The 20,491-nt window shown below is 33.9% G+C and overlaps 1 protein-coding gene across 13 annotated transcripts in view; it reads right to left on the bottom strand.

The window, feature by feature from the left end:
* The window catches only part of LOC138706401 (tensin-3-like), an 812,914-nt gene that overhangs the window by 10,074 nt on the left and 782,349 nt on the right, over window positions 1–20,491 (bottom strand). For 10 of the 13 annotated variants that reach the window (XM_069835653.1, XM_069835657.1, XM_069835661.1 and 7 more), the window contains 4 exons: window positions 13,078–13,627; window positions 10,189–10,554; window positions 6,728–6,930; window positions 4,174–4,239 (listed from right to left, as the gene is read on the bottom strand). In XM_069835653.1, coding sequence (XP_069691754.1) covers window positions 4,174–4,239; window positions 6,728–6,930; window positions 10,189–10,554; window positions 13,078–13,627 — 1,185 coding nt within the window. The remainder of the gene's footprint in view (window positions 1–4,173; window positions 4,240–6,727; window positions 6,931–10,188; window positions 10,555–13,077; window positions 13,628–20,491) is intronic. The other 3 variants (XM_069835660.1, XM_069835664.1, XM_069835656.1) reach the window with 3 other exon arrangements.

The following is a 20,491-nucleotide window of genomic DNA, read 5'->3' as shown; positions in this document are numbered from 1 at the left end:
TTTTAAAAATATTTACATAAGGTATGGAACTCGAAATCTAGAAACCATTTGAAAATGAGAAAGAAATGGCTAGATTCGCTTTACCAAATTTGCTTCATTGCTTGAATTCTAAAGTAAATTTTATAAGACAGAAATATTTACATGAAATTTACTCTGTCACACGTTAAAATTGTTTAAAAAGGTATTTACCTTCGACAGACGGCCCGTTTCGACGCTATTTGTCGTCGTATTCAGTGTCTCTTGAACCACTGTGGTTCAAGAGACACTGAAGACGACGACAAATAGCGTCGAACCACTGTGGTTCAAGATACACTGAAGACGACGACAAATAGCATCGAAACAGGCCGTCTGTCGAAGGTAAATACCTTTTTAAACAATTTTAACACTTTTAACGTGTGACAGAGTAAATTTTATGTTTTTAACAAAGTGTTAACGAGAACTTTAATCAATAAAGAAATATTTAAATATTAATTTAATAGCTGTAGAGGATGAACCAACTCCAGCTCTTTAAGAGTCAGCACAATGTAACATGAAAAGATGAAATGGAACAAAACACATGCAAAAATTATTTCATTTGATTTCAGGGAAGTATGTACGCCCTTAAACCATATTCTGCAATATCATAACACTACTTGATATTATTTTCACTAAGTACGGTAGTACCAGTAACATGTGTTTTAGAGAAATGTGCCAAAAAATAAGTAAGAATAGTTAGTTTGGGTTCAAAATCAAATTAATAAAAAGAATGTCTTTCAAATTTAGAGTAACACGATTAGTCACTGTGATTCGATAAATGCTTATCATGGAAATCGTAATAACATCGAAAATTGATGGATTGATTTGTGGCCTGCTTATGAAAACCCTTGAAAGTATCCCTGAAGAATTACTTACAGTTCTGAATACAGATGAGAAGATAATGACAAAATGTATGGAACTCTTACCACTATATAAAAAGAGTTCAAAATGATGTATGTTTAATACACAAGGCAACTAATTTGCGTTATTGTTCAACTCTTTTCTTAAACTTATACTTCAGATTAACAGAACAAACTGTACTGAAATTATAAAATTGTTAAATTTATTAACATTTGTTAAATATGCACTGTACCTGATTAAAGAAGATGATTAAAAATTTAATTTTTTTTAATTGATTTATTTTACGATGCTTTATCAACTGCTATGGTTATCTAGCATCTGAATGAAATGAAGGTGATAATGCCAGCAAAATGAGTCCAAAAGTTACCCAGCATTTGCTCTTAATGGGTTGAGGGAAAACCCCAGAAGAAGGTAACATGTGCCAACCGGGATTTGAACCCGAGTCTGCTCGTTTCACAGTCAGGCATGCTAACAGTTACTCCACAATGGTGGACTTAAGTATTTAATCCATACAAATAAAATACCATAACAATGGAACGTGTGATATTTTAAAAGTGAATATTGTTTCATTTTAATTTGAGTGAAAAGAGGATAACTGAGCATTACCGGTTAGTGGGAATATGGGTTACTCTGACATGTTAAATCATCTGGTGAAATTGAAGTTATTACTCAAAAGCACACTCTAACAACGTAAGAAAATAATTTCATTACCATTAAACTTTTCATAAATTGTGATAGAATGCATACAAATGCAGCATTCATCGAGAATTCCATTCTTTGAAGAAGGCAGGCAAGGAAAAAACCTCAGGCATCCAATAATTTCCTTCATGCGACTTTACGTGTAAACATTTAATAAATAAATGCTTCAATAATAATTATAAAACTCTGGAAATTGATAAAAAAATGATCTGAAACTTACAACACATTCAATCTTATGTTACTTTCAAGACAATAATACCTACTGTGTCATAAACTGATTCTATTCCAAAGTAAAGAACATCAGTTTATCAGTACGATTTCAATTAAAGAATAAGGATCATTCTACATGAAGAAAGAGATGTATCAAACACACAATTTTTCGTAATTTACATCACATTTAATCCACTGGCATATTCATGCTATGTTATAAAGAGTGTACAAGCAGTGTCCAGAGTTTAAATTATAATACTGTTATCTTGTCTAAAGGTTAAAGGAGTGAAATTTAATTCTAATAGAAATCAAGAATTATGTGTACTATGTTAATTTACTAGTTTTAACATACTACAATTTCTGAATGGATGAATAAAGAAAACTAAGAACTTTCTTCAATCGAACCATTTACATTATTATTATCATCGGAGGTTTACTCTATTTTTCTTTTATTTTCAGAGTTTGGTCGTTGCTCATCATAGAATTATGAAGTCTTATGTTTCATGAAGCGGAACAATAATTTTTCATTGTAGTGATTTTAAAGAAGACATTTTGTTAATTTAGTATCCAAATAATGTTTACAACTGAATTAAAAAAAAATATATATTGTATCATGAAGATGCACATACTTGCTCATTAGCTTACACGTTTTACGCCTTTCGCAATTCAGCCTCTTTATTATGTGGTGAATCATATTACAGTTTATACCTTATCTTCTCGAATATATTCTAAAGTTATATACAAAATGAAACACTGGTAATTCAATACGTATCCAAATAATATGAACTTTCGTTTTCTGGATTACACGCAAAAGGTATTCTTTAAACTTCCAACTTCCCATATAAATTATTAACAATTATTGTCATTTATTCTTTTATGTTTTGCTAAATTGTTCATGACTCCTGGTCTGTTTCATTATCCTGGGCCTCTATGGTCATCTTATTTTTCCGTAAAACAGGTTCCATATAGTATAAATTAATATAATTAATATGTAGCCTAATTAATTTTACACAGATATACATATTACATAATAATGTAACAATTTATAATATAATTTTTTCTTCTATTTGCGAAAATCGTGATGTAAATATTAAAAATATATTACACTTTGCTTTAGTAATTCACTCAAACGTAACTAATGAGTTCATAATACGAGAGAAGTTATTCTCTGATTATCACGCATTCTCTGATAGACTATCTGTTCCTGGCCAGATGGATTAAGACTTTTATTAATTTTGCTACAAAAAGTAAAACTAATTCTGTATTTAACTATACATTTCTATTATCCAAACGTTTTTCTGTTAATACTAACTTCATTGTCTCATTTGTCAGTTTACTCTACGTACCAATACGCCCTAATACAAAAATTAAGAAAAACTGTCTAATGAGTCTTGATGTGGATCGCCATGTGTTCTTCATTTGAAATAAGGACCTACTAGAGTAATTTTTTTTACTAAAAATTATGTTTTATGTGCATCATTCTCGTATAAATTAACTTGCAGATACTAAATATTAATATAATCCGTAGGCCTACTATATTTTGGAACAAATCCTTGCACACAGACAGAATGCCCAAAACTATTTTTTTTTAATATCAATGATGCTGAAAAAGTGTATTTCAGCGAACATTTTGAAATAAGATTTTTTATGGTGCTTTAGTATTTTTCCCTTCCTACTTCACAATGAAAAAGTAAAAAAGAAGAAGTTTTGTGATACCGAACAAAATATGAATTTGACTAATTATTGTTCCTGAACAATGAAAATAGTCCTATTATGAGCTCTTCACAATACTAAACCATCATATTTCCGCTCTTCAAAACTTTACAGAAAACGAAATGTGTGCGTTTTATTTTGTGTGTGTTGCTGGAGAAGTACTGAAAGTTGTTCATAGAAGAAAATATTGACCAGTCCTTTTGCTAATTGAAGGCATTTGAACACTCAGTAATGCTCCATTTTATGCTGATGGTCTTTTGTGATTAGACTTCCAAAAATAAAAATAATTTGGTTTGGATAGAGGAATGAAAATATAAATAATGCACTGCATGTGCATTCTAATAAACGTTTTTACGGAACTGATTCTAAAATTCAATAACAGTTATGGTACATTTAAAATCTACTGAATGCCAGAAACCACTAGTCCATGCATTTCTTCGAGTACCAGTATGTGTTTCAGAATGGCATTAGAAGGAAAATGGAAATAAATGAAATTACAGGAAATCTGTTACATCCAAATATGGTAATTACAGTGGTTGAGTAATCGTGACTGGAATATTTAGAAAACTACACAATACATACATCAAACCCACTAGCTACGATACTAACTAAAAACGTGCCAAACATCTGGGGTGCACTTCAGATCTTTCCAACGTGCATCTACACACTACCTACCTAGAGACAGAAGAGTTGGAAGGCCACTTTCGTAGATTTTTAAACGACCCCGAATTACTCAAACGTCTACAATCACCAAAAATGTAGAAAATCAGAAGAAAAACAATTCATAATACTAAAGTTAAAAAGTAAGAATAAACTAAACAAAACCGATACATAAATAAAATAAAATCTGAACTATTATCTGCAATTAACCCATATGCAATGCATAAAATGAAGAGAATATTACATCACTACACGTGTTATACAGATTCAACACTGCACAGTTTGTTCAGTTTAAATACTTTTATAATTATTCTATCAAAGAGAGAGACAAAAAGACTAGAGGTACAGTATAACAAGTGTTATAGAAGATGAAGAATGTGTACAACAGGCAATACTTAACTAGATAGAGACAATTAATGTTAGAATTTTAGATGGAGTTCAAAGAAATTAGTTGGAAACATCCATCCAGCTATTGCTTTCATTATGTCCGTTTATTTTAATTTAATTGACATCAGTCAATACTAATGTGGAATATAAGTGAGTTACTGAACCAGTTCCAAGATCTTTTAAAGACTTGTGTATCTAATGTGATTCTAAATATAATATTGTTTTTAATGCACATTTTTAAGAAACTTCCTGCCAACTGCATTATACTATGGAAACTATTGAAAAAACTATTTGAAAAATGGTTTCTCAAATAATTCTTAATAAAACAAGAAGTTAAGTCTATTACCTATAAAGAAAGCTAATGAAACGAAGAAGGTTGGTCTCAGATGTGTTTATTGAATTACAGACTTAATAAAAATGTGTAACAATGACAGATTTAATAAAAATGTGTAACAATGAGAAAGGAAAATATTATATTAAGAGAGTTAATAAATATAGGTTAATGTACTATAGAACCGAACTCTCATGGTACAGAAAAATGAAGTTTAGACTTAAAGTGAATGTTCTTTTTTCAAGTTTATTGCTAATTAAATCTAAGCTGATTTATGAAAGACAGGCTGAGTCAAACTTAATGCAGTGGCTCTCCTGCCATATCTCAGCACTACAGTCTGGCAAATCATCTTTCGCGTAACTTGTGGATTATTTATTTAAGAAAATGGGGAGAATCTTACTGAAGATTTCATGTTGAAGGTTAATGAGTTGGTTAAATTTTATGGAAAAATTCGGGTTTTACTTTTTTTTATTTCTTGGCTTTAATTTGGATTTAAATGTTATTTTCGGCCCATTTTTATATGTTGATTGTTTAATATGTTGCTCAATATTTACACCATTACCGGTACACTCTACATACAAGGTACAGTAATATATGAAGGTTTAGGACATTCACTGAAGCTAATATTGCGTATTATTATGCAGAACAGAACCTGTTTCTCGCCACTTATTAAATAATTAAACAACACAAACATAATCTCTCGATGATTGTACAGTCTCTGGAAAGTACCACTGAAACTTACATAAAGATAACCGTACTTCTTCAGTAAATAGTATGTTCAGTGAGGAAAATCCGTTGCTGTACTGTGTATACTCGTGCTTAAAAATACGAGTAAGTATTTTTCAACAGAGCTCAGAAACCTGACTGAGACTAACAATGTAAGTGCAAGCGTGGTGCAATAACTGATAAAGAAAACCTACGCATTGTGTCCTGGGCCGACCTCAAAACAAGCCAAAACCGCCTGCATTCTTACCGAGGTGCGAGATAAATGAGGGGCAATTAGAGTCTTGAGTTTTCCGACCTCGTGTATAGTGTCTCCAAGAATTTCAAGATCACCGAAACATGGGTACAGAATGTAATAGAAAACATTTTGAGCAACTACTCTAAAATTCGGGTAAGACTCTCTGAATTTCCGTTAATAAATAATTCACTAGTTATGTGAAAGATCACTTGCCAGACTGTAGTGCCGTGAGATGACAAGAAAGTTATCCATGACAGCTAGCAATCTGTTTGTTAGATTGATTGTTGTTAGATGACAGGAGCACTGGTCGTTTAATTCTGACTAATTGGTGGACCTATATTCCAATGTCTTTTGGCGATTCATAATACAATACATTTTATTTTAAATTTCAAGGAACAAAGTTATAACCTCAAAAATAACAGCATAACTATCATGACACTTGCATGATTAACAGCTTATTCTCTCAATTGATTTTCACCAGAGGGAAGAACAATATTATAAACTAAGAATAAAAATGATTAGTTTTATCTTGGCCTATTAGTCTCTTAAAATAAAATACTTTAAAATCAGATTTAATTTTACAGCTTTACATTACAAAAATTTACAGACTGAGCAAAACTTGGTTATTTTGTTATGCAGAAATTATTTTATTGGTGAGTGCACCAATACACCAAATATGCAACTGTACATAATCTGTATTCACTTCAAGCACATTACTGCCGTGATTCTTGATTGTATACTTTTATTAGCATATCAGTTGTTGACAGAGACGATGCTTCATGATGATATAGTAAAATTTTGCTCACTCTGTATATTCAGTGCTTAAATTAATATTTTTGGTATAGGCTACTGATGACACTGTTAATGTGAACAAAAGCCAAGAAACCTACCGCTGTGTTGTAGGACTCTTAGGTGGCAGCCCGGTGGAGGACGTTGGAGGGTCAAACTGTTGTGAGCTGCTGTTCACATAAGGAGTGCGAGGGTGTACAGGAAATGCTGGAGTCTGTGGTCGTGGACTGCTCGACCGGGGAGGACTTCCAGTTTCATCACTCATTGAAGTTGTCCGCCATGATGAGAAACTGTCCTCTCTCAACTAATGACATAAAACATAAAATTATTGTAATTATCTATAACAAATAGATGTAAACTGCGCTATTATAAACATTAACAGCAATTTATAATTAATAAAGTGACAAATTTAAGTTGTTTTTTTTTTTAAATTGGCAAACATAAATCTCTTTGAGACAATATAGGCCCTAATTAAACGTTTTTTCATTCACTATTTGTAACTTAATATTTTAACTGTGATTGAACACCTTCTGCTTTGTACAGTATATAATTTAAATATTTAATAAAACCTATTGATTTCACAATAATAATTACATAGTCTCAAGAAGTGTATAAATTTTGTATCTTTTACATAAAACAATTTAAATTTATTTTAGTATAGAATAAGATTAAATACGTATAAAACCTTAAAAAAAATTCCACTGAAATGTACTTTAAATCGTGGACTTACAACATACTAAGCAAACATTACACTTTATATAAGAAGCCCGAGTCATTTTTGCCACTAATACAGAGTCTTTGAATGAAGGTGCATTCAGCATTAGTTCAATTGAGTTTAGAGAAGAAAGACATGCATCATATAATGAAAGAATTTAAAATTGTTATTGATTATACACATATTCATGTTATATTAATGTGAATCTCATATTGTCTTAAAGAATTATATTCTAATGGTTTTTGTCTGCTTCTTTAATTTGAATACCGTATCAAATTATACATTATAATATTAATACCTACAAAGTTCAACACTTTTCCAGTTCAGAATCGACCAAGGAAGAAATACATGAAAGTTAATTTTTCAGTGTTATAATTCTGGTATGAATGAGCTTCACATGATCTTGAAAGATGTTGATTAGCAGTACTTCCGTTTCACATGTCATATATTTTTTCCAAGTAATTAGTAAGAGCAATGATTGTGTGATGTGATTAAATGGTCAGTTTAAACCAAACTTGAATAAGAAATACCTAAGGTAATTTCCGTCTTTCTTTATTGTAAAAATGAATTGTAGCAGAACTTATGCAAAAAAAAAAAATCTTCTAATTACAAAGTTCTAAGGAACTGAATATAAAAAAAATGTATTTATTTTCTTCATTCATTCGTTCAGTATATATGTGCACAATCTCTTGGTGAAATATTACAAAATTATCTAATTTGTTGGGTTCTATGATGATTAAGAAAGAAGGATGCAAATAGAAGAGCGCAACCTCCAAAAAAACAGCAGGTCTCTAGTAAAGGACACTTAAAATTTGTCTTTGTTAAGTTCTCTCATGGAAGAAGATAATTTATAGTCAGATTATATGGTAATGTAATATGGAATAAAAGAAGCAATGAACCAAGAGTTTTCTAAAAATAATCAGAAAGGAACAAAAATAAGTTTGTAATTCAATTAGTTACTTCAACGGAAGTCATAATACACAACCATAACAAAAGAATTGCAAAACTAAATATTTATAAAGAGAATTTCAAAGAATACAAATTATTTCTTCTTCGAACTGTTTTCAGTTCAAAGTAATGGGTAAAATATGAAGTTTACTCTAAAAGTTAATTGATACATTCCAATACTTGCTGGTAAAGCCAGGCATTTCCTTGTGGGGCAATGATAAATAATGGGATGATTAAGAAGATGAAATGACAACAAAAGGAAACTGGTATACTCTCGAAAACACACCAACGCTGTTTTTGTCCATCACAAATTCCACTTAGATTTGCTGGAATTTTAACCCGTCATTACATACAAATAAAATAATTGTTATTAATTATGAAATGTTCCATATAATTGATTTTTAAAATACCACAAATAAACGTTTTTGTTAGAATCAGAAATGACAAGCATGAAATCCTATGAATCACAGACCTCGTCAAGCATTCAACGAACTTGTAACAGTAAATGTTTAATTGCAGTGTTTGAGACTGAAAGAGTGTTGCGTTCAATTGCTGTGACTGATGCTAAATTTCATGCATAGCATTTTCACCTCATCATATTGCAAGCACACACACACATACGTACTAACACACAACATGCTATAATGTAAATACGAAATTCATCATCATTATTTCTATTTTTAGCTGAACACAGAATGCCAGACTCATTATCGAAATCTTTTGAAACTTTTATCAATATTTCCATGATCAAATGCAACTACATATATAATACAAAAAAAATTACTTCTTGTTTTTATTAATGTTATATACGATACTACAATTATTATTTTAAATAACTAATAAACGACCAAATGCAAAGAATGAAGACAAAACACGTAAGTAGTAAGGGAGAAAGTATTGTAGATTAAATAAATAAATAAATAAATAAAAATAAATAAGTAAATAAACAAACAAATAAATACCTGAGTGGGTGGATGGGTGAGTGAATAAACAATGCATATAAAGTGTATTTCATTGATTGCTTGCCCTGTTTAGTTTAACATTATTGAATAAGAGTAAAATAAGAGATTGTGTTTCTAATTGTATAATTTCACATTAACTCTAAGTCAGTTCTTTCAAATCCTGTAATTTGTATTATTTTGTTAACCTAAGACTGACTGGTTCGCCTTTACAACAGAGACTGGCTGGCAGCTAGCCAATAAAATATTGCACATGACTGGAAATAACTTCGAGTGCAAACTGCTATCTCGTGCAATTTTTTTTTTGCAATGATTTTGTTACAATAATTTGTTACCACTTGAATGAAAATTATACTGCATGAAATGAAACAAACGGCACATACAGAGACGGTGGGAAATAATAAATAAAGGAGAAGAAAAATTATTTTTCAAATGTGAGTAAGCCTATAGTAAGTAGTACCTAATAATTACTGTGAACTATTTTTTCGACCTACAAATAAAGTTACAATAACATTTCTGATAATTTGGAATTGAATCTAATTCTGTCATTTTGTCTATATGGTCTTAAATGACGCCCGTTACATTACGTGATTTTCTGCTGAAGACAAAAATGGTAGAAGTTTAAGCTGCTAACACATAAAATGTTTACGAGGAGTACGAAGAAGTGAAGGAAATAACTGAAATAGTCTGGATTTCTCTTTGGATATTGGTACTGTGTGTTTATATAAGAAGGATTATGTAATCGGTTTAGCTGGTATCGTGAATCAAGAAAAATAAGAACAAATTTTATACTCAGATGTTAGAAAAACAAGTTCTTTTTCTCCGACCAATACGTTAGCAATATCATGAAAGATAAAGAACTTCAATTCATATATATAATGTTAGAGGTAAATTTAACATACTGGTTGTGTCAGCTTGAGGGGAACACATTGTACATCACCTGTTGCTGCCATGCAGTGCTGTTAGTATTACTAGAAGCAGATGCAGGGGCAGAAGTGGCAGCAAGAGAAGCCATGAGGTTGGCCAATGCATCTTGTTGATGGTGATTATTGTTGTTGCTGGTGGTGATGTTGGTGTTAGTAGCACTTCTACCCACCCCTCCTGCAGCAGCACGTCTTAGTGTAGATGTTTGTTGCTGCTGTTGCTGTTGATGCTGCTGTTGTTGCTGCTGCTGCTGTTCCTCCACCATTGTAAGAAGGCCTGCAGAGTCAGGCTGTGGGTCTTTGTTATTGAGCTCACCATGATGAGGTAGGGCGAGACCCAGGGGGTGAGCAGCCAACACTGACTGAGGGGATGTAGGGGGACTCTGTTGTGAGTGAATATGTACAGTTTAGTGGGTAGAGTAAAAGTTGGGGAAAAGTTATATAATTCAGGTTGTTACCAAGATTGGAGATTATGTAGTTATCATGAACAAAGACATAATATTATTTATGTAGTATTTTGGTTTAGTCACATCCAAAACCACCACCGAGTTCAGAACATTTACCCTTCCTTTGAAATATTAGTACTTTCTTGGTAATATCGTTGACGGACAATTAAAAAAAAAAATTTCCAAGACAGTGGATCAATAAGCACAATTTATAATCATAAAAATGAGCCTCATTTCTCTTGAATTATTGTAAATGAAATAAGACACACATTAACCCCATAAACTCTACATTTTAGATATCTTTTAACGCAGTCATTGACACTAATGTCATTAACTTTTCTTCTAGAACACTGTCATTTTTAAGCCACATAACAGACTGCAGGCTGCGTTATTCTGCCAAGAAAATTTACCTGATACGTTTTGATAATAAGAGACAACTGTATCGTACTTGTAAGAAAATTCGACATAGTATTGTAGTATTGTCGTAACTCGTTTTCCCCCACTCTTTTCTGCTGGCCCCCTCTGTAAAAGCTAGTAACTGGACTGGCTTAGCTATTTCCTTAAAACATTTGCTGTTCGCAATTGGACTTCTACGTAATATTATACAAATGTTTAAAATAATTTAAAGAAACGGGCTCCATTAAGTGTCACGTGATTTCCCCCACTTCGATGACCCTGCAACATAATCACTCAGTCGGATAGTAGTAGTAGTATTATCACAGTCTAGTATATACAGTCACGAAGCTCAATATGTAGTAAATATGCATCCATAGATAGTTGTAATCACTAGGATTGCTACTATCGCCTCATTACAGACAATGCGAAATAGTATCAGCACAGTCTATTGTTCCTAGTACCCTCAACAACTCAAGCTTCGTGACTGTATATACTACACTGTGGTAATATCTATTGAGCATGCTCTTGGATGACCTCCATTCACCTACTCGCTTCCCTGTATAATTTTGGTGTTGAGTCCAGATGGGATGACCTAAGATTTGGGCATTACTCCACATATTGTTGTCACGTGCGATTCATATTCAACAAAATGTTTTAGGTTGCTCTAGCGAGAAAAACATGTTGCTCAATTGCTAACTGCTGACAGAATTTGATCATACCATAAGTACTAACTATAGAATTAGAGTTGGAAGAGAGTAACTATGGTAGGGTGTGCTTTCTCTTTCTAAAGCTCTTCCCCTGTCTTCATTCTCATACGCATTCACATTCACAGCCTTTACTGCAGAAACAAAGTTGCAGAATCTTCCAAAAGAATAATCTACAAACTATCGGGCATGTATACTGCGAGATATTTAATAATGTGGACAATCACCTTGACATGAGGTTTCAAGATTACGAGACTATACAGGTTTTACCCCTATTATCGTGTGATAAATACTCTATATATAAAAATAATGTTCTCGACAAGAATTTTCGAAATTGCTGTACTATTATCATAGTAGATTTAAAAATGTCAGGTTAAAAAATAAGTTCATTGTAGGCCTACTTTATGGCAGCAAAGAGCCTGAGAACAAAACTCCACATGAATTATTACAAATACTCTCATTATCAAACAAGGAAAAGTAGGCGAAGTAGAATAAGTCCATATATAAGTATTGTTATAGATCAAACTTTTAAGCGTAGTGTGTATTTGAATATTCGCAGTATAGTTTATTATGTTGTCTAGAAATCTGTTAAAATTACTAGGGCATTCAATAAGTAATGACAACAATATTGTAAATCAGCGCTACTATCAGTGAGTATTAGAATCTCTTAGTACACAATAGAAAAGCGATTGTTGCATAAATGTGGAAAGTCATAAAAATATACGTTGCAAGAGGGAAAAATGCAACTCAGTGCTTTACGTCATTACAAGAAGCTTTCAATCAAGAGTTAACATCCAAAGAGCTTTATTTAGATCAATCAGTGAGAAAGAGATCTAGAAATGATACTACAGGTAGAATACGCTGCCTTCCAAGGATTTGGCAATGTATTGTTGACATGGCAGGGGACAGTATTTGAAGTATATAATGCCAAAAATAATCTAAATGAATTTAGTGTGAAACAGTAACTACTGTATGATGCCATTACTTTTCGAATACCCTAGTAGCCTATATAGGCCTTCTACATTTAAGAAAATTCACTGCTTCCCCTGACTACACCCACCGCACGCCACTGATAATAAAAATCGAATTTATCCGGCTTTTCTACTAACAGTGTGCAGGGTCATGGTCAATGCCAGTACTGTGAGCAGCCTGGTTGTAAGTTGTTGCATAGCTTAAAAATTACATTGTAAGAGGGCGAGTTTAATTTAACTTTAGGAAGTTACGAAATATGTTGGTGGCTTAAATTTATGTATTATGCTTCACCCAAAGGTTTAAAGGGTTTTAAACAGTGCTGTTAGAAGATCCTGCATAAAATCCTCGCATGCAGAATAATAAAGATGGGCATGCAAGTGAAACTCACCTGCGTATCTTTGAACTTTCTGCTCTGCTCATGCGCCCTTTTGACTGCAACAAATGGCCTTTCCCTGTCGAAAGAAGAATCGGATTTCTGACGCCCCAGAGGACTGCCTCCAGTGCCGCCACTCAGGTAAGACGTGGACGATGACTGATGGCTGGTTGCTGTGCCAGTTCCATAGTATCTTCTGGAGGATGTCCTGTTGGGCAACAGTGGTGATGCGGGAGCTGAACCTACGCTGTTCAGCTTGTGTGTCGGAGAGGTCGTGGTGGTGTTGATGTGGAGTGGGATTGTGAAGTCTTCCTGATCGTCGTCATCGTCTGCAAAGTGGGTGGTGTCGCTGGTGTAGCCATCGGCTCGATGACTAGCAGAGGGACGAAGCACCCGGTTGTAGCTGTGTTGCTGAATGGTTCGGAGTTCAGTGATGAGGCGTGATTCTTGTGGGTATCGTTCTGTTCGCATCTGGACTTCTTTCCGTTCCCTGAGTTTCTGCTGCTGTCTCTGTAGCCAGGTCAGGTTGTTGCTGCTTGTACTGCTTGTGATGCTCACTATGTGCCTGTAATAAAGAGAAAATTTAAAATCAATCTTCGCAGTGTATCCAGCTATTTGCTGACAACACATGTTCCACTATAAATTTCCTCTTCTTACAAATGATGGTAAAAAGCACTATGCTTGTTGTATATTTCAGCAGCCACATTCCAAAGATGAGGTGTATTCAATATATATTGGAGAGAATTGTCCAAGGTTACAGGGATTGCAGATTTTAGATTAGTTCCATGGATGCTTGTGACAGGGCAGTTTGAGAGGATAGGTATGTTTCAAATCTTCTTCGTTATTCTACTACTAGAGTATTGATAGATATAGAGGAAAAAGATAGAGGAAATGATCTCCATAGGCCTCGAATGCTCTAATACCATCAGAGTCGAAAAGAACAAGAGTTAGCCAAGGGAGGCTAGATGGGAAAGAGCAAAAGGAAAGAAAAGGGAGGCTGATACTAGAAAAGAGAAAGGATCAGTCTCGGTCATAAGCCCACCAAGCTGACCAGTGCTGTTTGGTGGGTAGCCCATCCCGTTAGTTCATTCTGCATAAGCAAAATGGTAACAGCTGCACCACGAGAAGGTAGGGATTGGACACTAGGTTATTGTTAAGGCCGGTTCCAATAAGTCCTCAATATGGGCAATTAATGGGTCTCCTTCCTGTGTTTGACAATAACCCTTTTGCAGAGAAAATTAAAAAAAAAAAATAAACAAAATAAACCAAAGAATATCAACAACAAATAAGATTCAAAAGCGAAAATTTAATTTTATAATACAAAATATTAGGCCTATTTTCTTTATACAAACAAAAGTCTATTGTAGCCTCATATGAAGTGTATTCACTCTGCCAACAACAATCAACTATGATGCCGTTTTTCTCAATATACGCGAAACGTAACACAGACGTTTGTTTCCGGTTAAGATACAAATATTCTCACTTGAGAGAGAAAGCCTAACAGTATCAGTCCAAGTTGTGTGGTTTGTGTGAATTCGAGATGCCACCTACAAAATTATCGTTCTAGAGCACATTGAAGCAATGGGTTACAAATAAAGAAGGCTTGAGGACAGACGGAACGACCATGTTCTGTAATTTTTGTGAAAAACAAATTCTCAACTCTGTGCACTAAAATTTTGTCCGGTTACCTCATGCGATGTTGAACACTCATTTTCTGCTTTCATAAATATCCTTGCAAACAATAGGCAATACATGACGGTAGAAAATCTTGAGAAATTGTTAGTTGTATTCAGGGTGCGAATTAAGATTTCTGATGAGAAGGGCATAAAATTCTAGATAGAGAATACCATGCATAAAATTACCATTATCCTCACTCGATATGGCTCAATGCTTGGTCGCACTGAGTTGCCTGTCTTGCAATCTTGATCATCATAACAATTATATCCATGAGCAGGCTTAAGATAAGCTGTGTCATTCCTAAGTCATTGATTGTTGTTAGCTTGCAGGTGAAGATAATACGTCAATATTATTATTTTTCTTTGCTTACTTCATACTTCATGAAGTATATGCATATTAAAATAATACAATTATATTTTGTGAGGGGGGTAGAAGTTATCCCTGGCAGGGATGTTAATATAAATTTATGAGAGGGGGGATAACTTGACAACAGGGGGAAATCCCTCATCCCCCCCCCCCCCGTTAATTCACACCCTGGTTGTGTCTTGCAGTCAAAAAAACAATCTAAAAAACAATGTATGTATACTACATAAATATAATTTTTAGTGAAGTCTATAAATCTGACACAAAAATCATTGTTTGCTTTTCTATTTTTTTAAAAAGTTAGTAAACCCTTAAAAAGTAAAAATATATAAGTATAGATTGATGGTTAGCCTACCAATACTTGATATGTTAAATAAATTGCCTGCTTGTAAATTGTTGCACAGCTTAAAAATGACACTGTAACAGAGCGAGTTTAATTTAACTTTAGGAAATTACGAAATATGTTGGTGGCTTAAAGACATATTTACAATGTTTGAAAAAAAAATCGTTAAATTTATGTGATGATGTTTGCCGGCTGCTTAGTGTTATTACTTGGACCAGGATTCTATGCAAATGCATATATTTACAGGCTCTTTGAAAGTCATGCAAAACAGTTTTATATACGTTTTGAATATCTGTGATTACGAATATGCACAGTTAACATTGTATATTTTTGCATATTTTGGGTGTTCTGCATATATATTAGTCTATTTTGCATATATGTAGCATATTTTCAGGATTTTGTTGCACAAATTGCCATATATGCAAACTTCGAATTTTTTTTTTTTTTTCAGTTTTTTCAGTATAATGTCTTCTGCCACGAACTCTTCTCCCGTTCACTATTCCTTCCAGTGCATCCTTCAGTAGGCAGTTTCTTCTCAACCAGTGACCCAACCAATTCCTTTTCTACTTCCTGATCAGTTTCAGCATCATTCTTTCTTCATCCACTCTTTCCAACACAGCTTCGTTTCTTACTCGTCTGTCCATTTCACCCGCTCCATCTTTCTCCATATCCACATTTCAAATTCGTTTCTCTTCACGTCGTTGTAATATCCATGTTTCTGCTCCATACAATGCTACACCCCACACAAAGCACTTCACTAGTCTCTTCCTTAGTTCTTTCTCCAGAGATCCACAGAAGATGCTCCCTTTTTCTATTAAAAGCTTCCTTGGCCATTGCTATTCTCCTTTTGACTTCTTGGCAGCAGCTCATTAAATAGACATTATCATTTCAAATATTAATCTCCACAATATAATGAATACACGGTCGTACTTCAAAGACCAACAAAATAATTAGTTCGCTTAACAAATGCTTTCCAGAGTAAACAACTCCCTTGACCCCATATAAAGCAAGGATCAGTTAATTTCTTTATGACACAAGTAACAGTCGCAAACCCGTGCAGAGTTCTAGGAAAGCTCAACTATCCAAAGCATTCTGAGTTATCTTGATTTCACTGGCGCCAAATACAAGGGGGGGGGGATAATTTTATTCGCATTATGCCGTGTCACGATCTGTCAAGCATGTAATACTCCTAGCAATATTTCATAAAAGTGGCCTTACAGTGCTTTTAAATAACCTTCACTTTATATATACACCGCAAGGGCATAATAAATCTACCATTAACAACCAAGTAATGGCGTGCACAATTTACTAGCATCCATACGATCAAATTCTGTACTACTCTCGCTAAGACACATCAGCATCTGGAGTCACGCAATCCGTTCCCTCCCCAACAGTTTATCTGGTTTATCGTCTTTTGTTCTTCCAGTAGAGAGGAAGAGAAGGCCTGATGGCCTTATCTCTATCAGGTTAAATAAATAAATACTTTTCTCTATAGAATGGTATTCGGGTATTACTTTTTATAGTCTAACACTATCAAGTTGTTCCATATAATTTCTCCAGTTTATGCGAAAATGTAGGGTCATCTAACATTTCGTATTTGATGGCCAGGCCTGAAGAAAAACTTCTGATAACGGACCCAAATATAACTTCCCTTTTCCTGTCTTTTCAGATATGGAACTGATGTGTAGCTTTGAAACTTTGAATATTTCTGCATCTGAAGACAGGTAAATACAAAAACATACCGCATCATGTTGAACACTGTGAATTTTGTTTTGTTAAGCAATATCCAGCAGTCAAGGGAAGAAATGAGCCTTTTAGAGCAGAAGTGGTGTAAGTCAAAAATGGGTAATGAGGGTTAAAGTAAACATTTTGTAAAATACAGCGCAAAGTAGCAATTAATATTCAATTTATTTAAACTATTAGTAGTCAGTGGATAGAACGAAGGAGATATTAATTGCTACTTTGCGCTGTATTTTACAGAATTTTTACTTTAAACCGCATTACTCAATTTTGACTTACACCACTTCTGCTCTGAACGGCTCAAATATCAATTTCGAAGATTAATTTCTTCTTGGATTCTTCTTAGTATCAACGTTTCATTTTTAAAATGCAGAAAGCGCTACTGTTTCATAAAATTTAATTTCGGTATCCTTTCTTGTTTTCCGACCAAGGATTCTCATCACCGTTTCACACATATGCTAAAATCTGTAGAATTTATTATCACAACTTTTATCATGAGGAACTCCCGTTATATGACACCTCGGTTACTATTAAACCAGAAACTTACTCTATTATAGTTTACATTATTACCATGCTTCCCTCTGAATGTTAAAACTTTGATTCTGTTACAGAACAATTTATAAAATTATTTCATAACAGCATTCAGCAAAGACAAAAGATATGATATTAAAAATGAATATTATTTTATCGTTATATAACTTGCAAAGCAATTTTATTGTTATTTGTAATGGCAGCCGTTTCGCGTTTGGTATATGAGGGAAAGAGATGAAGCGCTCATTTATGCATTCATAATGCTACGTAATATCGAGTAACAATATCGAATTATGAACTGTGATAACTCTTTTAATTTCGCGTCATAATTTCTAATAATATTATAAATTTGCACATTAATATATCAATAATAAGTATTACTGTATTATTTTCAAACATAAATGCGTAATATAAAGCACACTGTTGAGTCTTTAGTATGTTTAGTTTGCCACCAGCGTAACTCAGACCGCTTGGGCTGATTACCTGGTTGGGTTTTTCCTAGGTTTTCCCGAACCGTAAGGTGAATGTCAGGTAATCGTAATCAATGGCGAATACTCGGCCTCATATAACTAAATACAATTTCGCTATCATGAATTCCATCGATGCTAAATAACCCAGTAATTGATACAGCGTCGTTACATAAACAAGTAAAAAAGTATTGATTATGAGAGAGGAGAAATATTTGAAAAATGAAATGAAATAGAATTCCAAGCGACGCTGAAACAGGAAAAGGTATAGATCATATAATGAATAATATAAAGAAGAAACACGAAAAAGACACTAAAATTTATTCAGTTTACTTTTAAACCAAAACTCATCCCTTCCAGATGTTTTACCCCTGTCATATTTTGTCCCTAAACCCATTTCTTGGACTATCGCGAAATGGATTCAGTATGTGATCCAACATCCCCCTCTAAAGAAAAGAAAATAGAACCACAGTCTAGTATATACAGTCATGAAGCTCAAAACGTAGTAAATATGCATCCATAGATAGTTGCTAACCGCTAGGATTGCTAATATCGCCTCATTACAGACAATGCGAAATAGTACCGGCACAGTCTATTGTTCCTAGCACCCTCACAACTCAAGCTTCGTGACTGTATATACTAGACTGTGATAGAACGGTCATTTATTTTTTTATATATTTTTAATAGATTATTTTACGACGCTTTATCAACAGTTTAGGTTATTTAGCGTCTGAATGAGATGAAGGTGATAATGGCGGTGAAATGAGTTCGGGGTTCAGCACCGAAAGTTACCCAGCATTTGCTCATATTGGGTTGAGGGAAAACCCCGGAAAAAACCTCACTCAGGTAACTTGCCCCGATCGGGAATCGAACCAGGGCCACCTGGTTTCGCGGCCAGACGCGCTAGCCGTTACTCCACAGATGTGGACACGGTCATTTAACTGAGATAAAATATTTAACGTTAAAAATTAGTTTTTCGTCTGACTCGAAAAAATGTTATTGCTTGATTGTAATGGTCTGTTCTGTGCTAAAAATAAACACTGATATAAGAAGGACTGCAGTATGAAAAAAATTGCGAAGAAAAAACTACAGATTTCCCTAATTTGAACCTGACTCATGTAACTGCGCGCTTCAGGCTTTAATATGTCAGCTTCTGAATGATGAGACACATATAAATGCGACATTAATATGAACGATTACTGCCATGAATGGAACTATAAATTTATGCTTTGTGGTTCCTGAACCTCTTAATAACAACCTGAGAACGGGACAATAAACTTTCACGAAGCCTTATTACTAGGTCGCAGTCTGTGCCTTCCTAGTGACAACATTGCATAGTAAGGACGCGTTTTAAAGGGCCCACGCTTTCAGAAAGTGTAAATCGGAATATAGGACAGGGTTCCAACTAGGGCAACTGTCCATGGATTCACGGTTAACTGGTTATTACACGAAATATTGTTACATCATCAATAAGAGAACTGTTGCTTATACCTGCGCTCTATATGGTGGCGCGATGAAATCTGTGGTTCTATAATTATCCGATCTGATAAACTTCGCAAGATCTTACCCACTGGGATAGGTGTTATGGTTAATATATCAATTATTATCAATTAACATTAATAGCATGTTCAGAATAATTGTTACCATCATCAGCTAGCTTCAAGGACCGGGTATGTTCAATTTAGTACTCACATTTGTAAAGATAATGAATTGCAATGTAAGCAGAGAGACTATTTGGTTATGATTTAATTTAATCATTGTTTCATTAGAGCGTAATTTCACTAATAATTTAATTATCATTACCGGTATATATTTTAGTGTAATATGGCCTATTTTAATCAATTTTTCCCTCGAATCAATCTAAAAAACCTATGAATAATTAAATTAATAAAATTATTAATTTTTGTTCTGACGGTTGAAAATCGCTTGCTATGTGTGGCGGTCGCAGCGTCGTGAGATATCATAACTGCATATTGCATCACCTGTCACTAAATTCGGTATTCTTTCTCGCATCCATTCGATAACTTTTCTATTACCTTTCTTTCTCGTATGTTCTTGGAGTCCGAAAGGATTACAACATCACAAATACCGAAAATGACTTTCAGATTTTGGCATTTTCAATCTAATCAAGCACTGTTAAAAATTCACAGCTGCTTCCAGACGTATACTATCAGTTCCAGCTGCGCGATCAAGGTCAGGGAGAGGACACACGGGTTCGAGATTATTGTCATACATATCGATATGCATAGCAGTTTCCGTTCTCGGTTTAATGTAAATAAAAATCTTCACGTTCTTCGCTTCCCGTTCT

The sequence above is a fragment of the Periplaneta americana genome, chromosome 9 (genome assembly GCF_040183065.1).
Source record: "Periplaneta americana isolate PAMFEO1 chromosome 9, P.americana_PAMFEO1_priV1, whole genome shotgun sequence".
Lineage (NCBI taxonomy): Eukaryota > Metazoa > Arthropoda > Insecta > Blattodea > Blattidae > Periplaneta > Periplaneta americana.
The sequence above is the reverse complement of the archived record's forward strand: the minus strand, read 5'-3'. Positions and strand labels throughout refer to the sequence as shown.